The sequence below is a fragment of the Colobus angolensis genome, unplaced genomic scaffold (genome assembly GCF_000951035.1).
Source record: "Colobus angolensis palliatus isolate OR3802 unplaced genomic scaffold, Cang.pa_1.0 Scaffold152, whole genome shotgun sequence".
NCBI lineage: Eukaryota > Metazoa > Chordata > Mammalia > Primates > Cercopithecidae > Colobus > Colobus angolensis.
In genome coordinates this window covers 7,496,554-7,505,036 of record NW_012114622.1, presented here as the reverse complement: position 1 = coordinate 7,505,036, position 8,483 = coordinate 7,496,554, and the positions used below count along the sequence as shown (strand labels likewise).

Genomic DNA, 8,483 nt, shown 5'->3' with positions numbered 1-8,483 from the left:
TGGCCTTACAATATGGGATTTTCCTCCAAGTATTCCTTCAGTAGGAAGAATGGAAAATGGAATTTCTGTAAAAGAGTAAAACTAGGAGAATTCCTATTATATCCTGATGGAATTTTTATTTTGGAAACAGAAAGCAGCCTAAAATAATTTTTGGTCTCATTCTTCTTTCTTCCTCACCTCTGCTTTTGTGCGGGTGAGAAGGGCTGGAGGGAGGATGGCACTTTATTCAACAGGAGATTTGCAGATTCTTACCTCTCTGGGTCATCCGCTGCCCTGGTGGTGAGCGACTCTTTTAGTCCAGGGTGCCTCCTCTGAGGTTAGGCAGTGCCCTTGGGTATAGGAGGAGGAAAATGAAGGAAATCTGTGAAGATAGAGAGGGAGAGTCAGCGGGGAGAGAGGGAAAAAGCAGAAGGAGACCAGAGGTGTCCAGGTGGTGCTGGCCATGGGCATGGGCAGGGGCACAGTGCCACCTGCAGTTGCCTTTGATGCCTCTTGGTGCCCCGTGTTTACTTCTTAGAGATCTAGGGAGTAAGGTCTGGCTCTCTCCCGTCTTAACCCAAGGTTGGTTGGGACTCTGCAATCTGGCCAAGGGATGTATTGTCCTGTCCCTTCTCCCTTAGGTCACCAAAAGGCAGTCAGGTGAGGTACCCTGTCTGGCCCAAAATGATCTTGGACCCCCGGTGCTGGTCTCATCCTGGTGAGGCTGTCCCTGATGCTTGGCCTTCTCTCCAGGGAACCAGTGGATGAGGTGCTGCAGATCCCCCCGTCCCTGCTGACATGCGGCGGCTGCCAGCAGAATATCGGGGACCGCTACTTCCTGAAGGCCATCGACCAGTACTGGCACGAGGACTGCTTGAGCTGTGACCTCTGTGGCTGCCGGCTGGGTGAGGTGGGCCGGCGCCTCTACTACAAACTGGGCCGGAAGCTCTGCCGGAGAGACTATCTCAGGTACCCTCCCTGGCACTCCACTGGGGCCCTCAGGAGGGAGGCTGGGTGGTCCCTGGACATCTGCAGTCTGTGTATGTTGCCCCCGACCCTGTTCCAGGCTCAGACACCACCTATAGAAAGAGGTCAGGCTGCAGAAACGGAGTCGCAGCTCCCATGCCGAGAAGCAGAGGGCATTTCTTCCTGTTTGAGAAGCATATTTTCAGGGTTACGTTCCTATGTGGTAAAATACTAATATCTTTAAAGGCAAGAGAATTGTACACCCAAAATTCAGAAAAGTTTGTTCCCTTGGGGAGCGGGAGAAACCAGGGGATGGGAGTGAGGAGGAGTACGCACGGAGGATCAGAGGAACTGGGAGTGTTTCTAAGTTTGGAGGTGATCTCTGAGGACCTCATTTGAATGCTTCAGAACATATATATATATATATGTTATAAATATTCTTTTGTATGACTCCAATATTATATGATGAGAAATTTAAAAATAGAAAGCATGTGGAGCTCCAAGCATTGACTCATAGCAGGAAGGCAGTCTTTGAAGAACAGAAGGCAAAGGCCCTGCAGGCAGTTGGAGGTTTGAGTCCCAACACCCTTGCTTCCCAGCGGCCTTGGGAAAGTTACTTAACCTTCCTAAGACTCGATTTCCTCATCAGTAAAATGGGGATCATAATAGCACCTACCTCTAAGGATGTGGGGAGGATTTGATGGAATAATGCAGATAAACTACTTGACTTGGTATGGATCAAATAGATGTTAGCTGCTCTTATAAGTTATCCTTATGACGTAATCATTATTTTCCAATCTAATGATGGAAGAATGGAAGGGTAAAATAGGAACTCGACCACGCCAAGTAAGACAGGAGCTGAGGACATCTCCCATGCTCTGGGCCATCCTGTTGGCCATCCGAATTTTCTAGCACTCTGTGAATGCCTTTGCCTAGAATGTACTAGCGTTTCTGGTTTCCGAGGAGCTGCTGTGGAGGTAACTCTCTCTGTGCCCTCTACTGTCAGATCTGCTCAGCTGTGTAGCTGTCAGGATTTCTCTGTCTTCCTGGAGCAGAGGGTCTGTGAGGCATGCTTCCCTGATACACCCGGGCCATCCAACCCATGGAAGCTTGTTGAGACCTCAGCGCCCTTGGCTGCTGGGCCAGCTTTTCCCCTCGAACCTGCCCTCAGAGCATTTTACGTTACAGAAACAAAACAAAATCAAAAAACTGCAGGCAGTTTCACAGTGAAGGATGCTTTACCTAAAGACTGATGGAAGAAGCCTTTTGTCCTTCTTGAATTCCCAGATAAAGTCCTTGCAGTCCTTGCAGATATGGTGGTTCCGAGAAAATAAGTAGGATTTTGCAATGATCATGCTTATCATTTTGGTCAGTTTTCCTTTTTTTAAGTCCCAAAAAATAGAACTGGGATAAATACAGACCTGGTTTTGCTCACTCCCACTTTGCCAAGTCAGTGAGAAGGCAGACGGGTAAATGAATCCCATCGGACCCTTGACTCCATCCCTGTCAAATCATTTGAATCTTATTAAATGAAGTGCAGATTGAGTAAGGTCAGAAGAGCCCTGGCTTCTCCCTATCTCTACCGTTTTATATAACATTCGGGAATAAAACCAGTGCTGCCTGGGCTTGTTAATCCTTTCCATTTTCAAAAAGGAGAGGAAGAAAAAAAAAAAAAACAGTCTGGGAGAATCCAATGTTAATTAACTTGTGTCTTGGTGACATGAAATAATTCTTCTCCCTGCCACATTCCTAGGCAACATGTTAATTAACTCTGCGTTAGTGCAGGCATTTCCAGCCGTCCTTTATTATTTATATTATTGTTATTAAAATGGGCAGCAGAGAGCTTAAGATGGGACACCTCTTGACAGAGGAGAAAAATTGTCTTTTGCTTCAGGGATGGTCCTTTAGCCAAGATCTTGTTTACTTGCATTCTTGGTATATCTGGCAGGATCTTTTAACAAGGCAAGTTGGAAGAGTGACTGAACGAGCCCTCTAATGTGGTTGAATTCTTCTTCACCCCTAGGATAACTTGTCCCCATGAGGATTTCCAGTGGCTAAGTTGCCTGTTACCGTTCTCTTCCGACATTTTGCTTCAAATATTCATGAGACCCCCATGCGGAACCTCAACTCTGCTGTGTTGTTGGGAACCCGAGAGCAGCTGTTCATGTCTGTGCCGAGCCAGATCTCTTTGGATCCCTCTTCACTAATTCTAGTGTGCTGGGAGTGGTGGGGTGGTGGTGATGGCAGTGGTTTTGCTTTTAACAGCCAGCACCTGAATCTGTTAGAGCCAGAAGTATGCCTGCCCCCGCTAGACCCCCAATGGACCTTAACCAGTGACAGACATGGTGGGAGTACCAAGCCCTGCAGCCTTGCCTGAAGCCAGGCATAACTTATATTCCAGAGTCCCTCCCCTCTGAGGGACTTTGCCTGAGGTCACAACTTGGCTTGGCCTCCTCCCCTTCCCTCCAGCCTCCCCTGCTGCCTTCCAGGTTTTTCCTGAGAATGCATCATTCATAAATCACTGGCACATAAATCCTTGCCTCAGGGGCCACTTCTGGGATATCCAGCCTAAGATACCAATTCTTGGTGCCAGAGGTTAATGTTCAAGTTAGGTGTCAATTCCTGGCTTATTTTTTGCTAATATTAGAATCTCAGAATCCCAGAGCTGGAAAGGGCTACAAGGGCCTTCTCTTTCAGTTCCCTTGCTTTACGGCTTAAGTCACGGAAGCCTGTGCAGTGGACTCCATTTGCTCAGGTCACCTGGTAAGTTAGAGGTGATGCTGGGACCTGAACTTGTCTCTCACATATTCGTCCTTTGTCCTTCCCTTCATTAGCTGCCTGATATGGATTGTAATTTACCCCCTGACTTCCCTTTAATAAGCTTCCTCCTTCCTTAAGGATCGCCCACCCCAGGCAGTTGGATTCATTCCATGCACACTGTTTTCTCAGTTGTTCATCGTTGCTCAGGCCCAAACTTAACTTACAGAACAGTCAGGAAACCAGAACTGTCTTTCCACTCTGTGACCTCCAATGTGGCAGTTACCTGCAGCTCCACCATCTGCTACGTTGGGATAAAATGTTCTCCCCCAGTAATGAGTTTGCTCCCAGGCGGTGCTTTGGAAACACTCAGAAATCTTCAAATGGAAAGCAGGATTCAGAGGAAAATTAGCTGGCCCTGGCCTGAACAATGAGCTCTCCGTTCATGGACCACCTCTTCTCAATTCCATTAATTTTGCCCAAATATTGCAAAATGTGTCAACTGCCCTTACGTCCCCTACAACCTCTCAGAATGTACCAGTTGATTCTCTGATATCCTGAAATCAATCAGAACTTCCAGTAAGAGCAAGCATTCACCTTAAACTGTCCTAAAGGTTTTATGTAGAAACCACCTGCTAACATGCTATGTTTTCAGCCACGAGTGAAAATTACTTCCTGCAGCAAGAGTGGTGCAGCTGGGAATACACCCAAAATGTGTTAAAACATAACCAGCGTTGGCTTAGCCCTTGACCATGGGTGCCCTGACATGCTTCGTTTGGTTGTTCTAACAGCTGAGTGAGGTGGAGCCTATGATGGCTGCTGTTTCACTGAGGCTCAGAGAATCAGAGGTCTCCCCAGGGTCACTCAGGGCTGGACCGGGACATTGAAGCTGGGTCTACTCTGCTTCCGGTACTTGTGTTACTGCACTTTTGCTGTTGATTCTCAAATGTTAGCCTGCATCCAGTCCCCCGGAAGTGTTCGTTAACACAGACTACTGGGCCTTCTCCCCAGGGTGTTTCAGTTGCGTAGGGACAGAGGAGGGCTGAGAATTTGTTGGTTTGCTTTTTTTTTTTTTTTTGAGTCAAGGTCTGGCTCTATCACCCAGGGTGGAGGAGTGCAGTGGTATGATCTCGGCTCACTGCAACCTCCACTTCCCAGGCTAAAGCAGTCCTCCCACCTCAGCCTCCCAAGTATTAATAGCTGAGACTAGAGGCATGCACCACCACACCCAGCTAATTTTTGTATTTTTTGTAGAGACAGAGTTTCACCATGTTGCCCAGGGTGGTCTCAAACTTGTGAGCTCAAGTGATCTGCCTGCCTCAGCCTCCCAAAGTGCTGGGATTACAGGTGTCAGCCACTGCGCCCAGCCTGAGAAATTGTATTTCTAACAGGTTCCCAGGCGGTGCTGATGCTGCTGGTCCCAGGACCAACACTTTGAGAACCGCTGCACTGAGCCCTGCCATGTTCTCTCTCCCACCTTGACGCTGCATACTGCCTGAAATAAGTGATCAACTGAGGCTTGGGAGAGTCCTGGTTTAAATGTCAGAAAAAAAGTTTCACTTTTGATTCATGACAATGGGGCAGCGAGGGCCATGAATTAAGATCTTCCATTCATGGCGGAGAGATGCTGTTTGTCCTCTATATCTCAGAGGCGCGATTAGCTGTACTGCGTGTTTCCTGTGGAACCCCCTGTCTCCCAGCAGCTGGGGCCGCAGCGAATAAGCAGGTAGAGATGTGCTTTGCAGCTTATGGAGGTATTCAAGGCCAGCTCTCCCCATAGGTAGAATCAGTGGCTATTGATATGATAGAGTTTGGGAGCCTCAGAAGAATGCCCATTTTATTGCATTCCTGGTCAGTACCCTCTCAAAGGGACCCTTAGGGTCTCCCTCCAGCTGCTCTTCTGAAATGAGGGTTCCCCTGGGAGGGGACAGGTAATGCTTGCCTAACTCCTTGTCATAGATCACATCAGCTGAGAGTCTTGCCCACAGAGGAGGAGCCAGGGGGCAGCCTAGGGGAATGGTGAGCAGTTGCTGCAGACAGGGAGAGGGCTCAGAAAAGGGAGGAGTTACGCCAGATCCAAATGCCAGTTTCATCTGAGTTCCCTCTGCCTGCTCGGAAAGATTGCACTAGCCGGCCCTCCTTCTGGAGCTGACCTTTCCTGGCTTCCTGACATCTGGAAAGTTCGGCCTCCTTTCTAGGGCTCATCCCCGAGCCCTGTCTTCCAGGATTGTCCCTTTCACTGTCTTCTTAGCTTTTCTTTCTTTTGCCCCAGGCTTTTTGGGCAAGATGGTCTCTGTGCATCCTGTGACAAACGGATTCGTGCCTATGAGATGACGATGCGGGTGAAAGACAAAGTGTATCACCTGGAATGTTTCAAATGTGCTGCCTGTCAGAAGCATTTCTGTGTAGGTGACAGATACCTCCTCGTCAACTCTGACATAGTGTGCGAACAGGACATCTACGAGTGGACTAAGATCAATGGGATGATATAGGCCTGAGTCCCCGGGCATCTTTGGGGAGGTGTTCACTGAAGACACCGTCTCCATGGCATCTTCGTCTTCACTCTTAGGCACTTTGGGGGTTTGAGGGTGGGGTAAGGGATTTCTTAGGGGATGGTAGACCTTTCTTGGGTACCAAGGCATAGCATCCAAGTGGCATAATTCAAGGGCTGACACTTCAAGGTGACAGAGGACCAGCCCTTAAGGGAGAGCTTACGGCCACAGCCATCCGTAGTAACTGACATGATTAGCAGAAGAAAGGAACATTTAGGGGCAAGCAGGCGCTGTGCTATCGTGATGGAATTTCATATCCACAGATAGGGAATTGTTGTGTAAAGACTTGTCGTGACTTTGATGCTTGCAAACTAGAGATGTGCAATTGATTTCTTTTCTTCCTGGCTTTTGTAATACCCCTGTTTCAATGACTGTCCTCCACACAAGGGAAGGACAGAAAGGAGTGGCCATTCTTTTTTCTTGGCCTCCTTCCCAGGGCCTTAAGCTTGGGACCCAAGGAAAACTGCATGGAGACACATTTCGGTTGAGAATGGAAACCACAACTTTTAACCAAACAATTATTTAAAGCAATGCTGATGAATCACTGTTTTTAGACACCTTCATTTTGAGGTGAGGAGCTCCACAGATTGTTTCTATACAAATATAAATCTTAAAAAGTTGTTCAACTATTTTATTATCCTAGATTATATCAAAGTATTTGTCGTGTGTAGAAAAAAAAACCAGCTCTGCGGGCTTAATAAAAATGACAGACTGAAATGCAGTGTTGTTTATTTGATTACAACAATTTGGGATGGCGGGGAAATGCTCTGCTTTTTGTGTTGTAAAGGAGAAGTAAATAAGCAATTTACTCTTAGGTCAAATAAAAACTTCCATGGATTGCAAGGGTTTGTATGAGGCAGGCACATTTCTGTATTACTGGCAATTATGTAACAGGTCATCATGTAGCTCAGAGGAATGTAGAATAATTAAATTGTTATTGTAAAGTATGCATTTCACTTCAGCATTGTATGGAGTGAGTGGAAGGCAAGATCATTGCCTTTGGGAAACTTGTAACCTAGAAAGGACACAAATACATAAAGCAGATTCCCTTTGGGAGAGAAGGTAATTACCTAGTTTGAAATGTGGCAAAGATGCTGAGCTTGACACTTCGATTTTCCAAGACGGGCGTCTCAGGGTGTTTTATGACAAGTGGTTAAGAGGACCTTTACTTTGAGGATTTAAAGCAGGCACCTTGGTTTGTGTGTTTGCCTTCACCCGAGTCAGGCCGCCCCCATGAACTGATGCAGAGCGCCACCTGCTGGTCATCACCTCGAAGCGCGCTAGCCCAAGAGGGTCCCAATGAAGGACAAACCTAGATGAAGAAGAATAAGCTTTTCAATGATTTCCTTAGAGTACTGGGAAATGCAAGAAGTCTAAATGCGTGTAGTTATTAAGACACAAGAAACATGCAGCTAAGGCTACAGTTACCTATAAGATTCCTTTAAAATCTTCCTAAGGTTTGTGATCTTTTTTGAAAAAAATTTTTTTTAAATCCCAGGACAGAGAGACAAATGATTTTTTTTTCTTCTAGTGAGAAATAATGAAGTCATGGCTCCCTTGGTCTGTAAAATGCTAAAAGTGGTTGGGAAATCTGACTGCGTAAGGTGGCCTATTTAAAACAAATCCAGTTACGTTGCATTCCAGCTCACCTGGTGGAAAGGCGCCATCAGCGACGGGATGTTTGTTCTGAGTCAGTAGGTCTCAGACTCTCTGGGGACCAGCAGAATCAACATCACCTGGGAACTTACTGTAGTAAAGAAACAGATTCATGGGCTCCACCCCAGACACCCTAAATCAGAAAATCTGGGGATGGGGTTCAGCAATTTCTGGGGTGTTTGTTTTGAGATAAGATCTCTCTGTGTCCCCCAGGCTAGAGTGCAGTGTCATGATCCTGGCTCACTGCGGCCTCAACTTCTTGGGCTCAAGCAATCCTCCCACCTCAGCCTCTGTAGTAGCTGAGACTACAGACTCACACCACCACGCCCCGCTAATTTTTGGATTTTTGGTAGAGATTGGGTTTCCCCATATTGCTCAGGCTGGTCTTGAACTCCTGGACTCAAGTGATCTACCTGCCTTGGCCTCCCAAAGTATTGGGTTACAGGCACGAGCCGCCGTGCCCCACCTGTATTTTAATAAGCCTTAAAGATGATTCTGACGCATGCTCAAGTTTGAGAATGGCTATTCTAAAACATCTCCCAGTTAGGAAGATCAAGCATTCTAAGTTATTAA

At 47.0% G+C, this 8,483-nt stretch overlaps 1 protein-coding gene across 1 annotated transcript; it reads left to right on the top strand.

Moving 5' to 3' along the window:
- The first annotated feature begins 392 nt into the window (after positions 1 to 392).
- LMO2 (LIM domain only 2 (rhombotin-like 1)) lies at positions 393 to 6,971 on the top strand. Its single transcript, XM_011936391.1, has 2 exons — positions 393 to 948; positions 5,975 to 6,971. The coding sequence occupies exons 1-2, from the start codon at positions 713 to 715 to the stop codon at positions 6,192 to 6,194; spliced, it is 456 nt and encodes a 151-aa protein (XP_011791781.1). The 5' UTR covers positions 393 to 712; the 3' UTR covers positions 6,195 to 6,971.
- Positions 6,972 to 8,483: the final 1,512 nt, after the last annotated feature.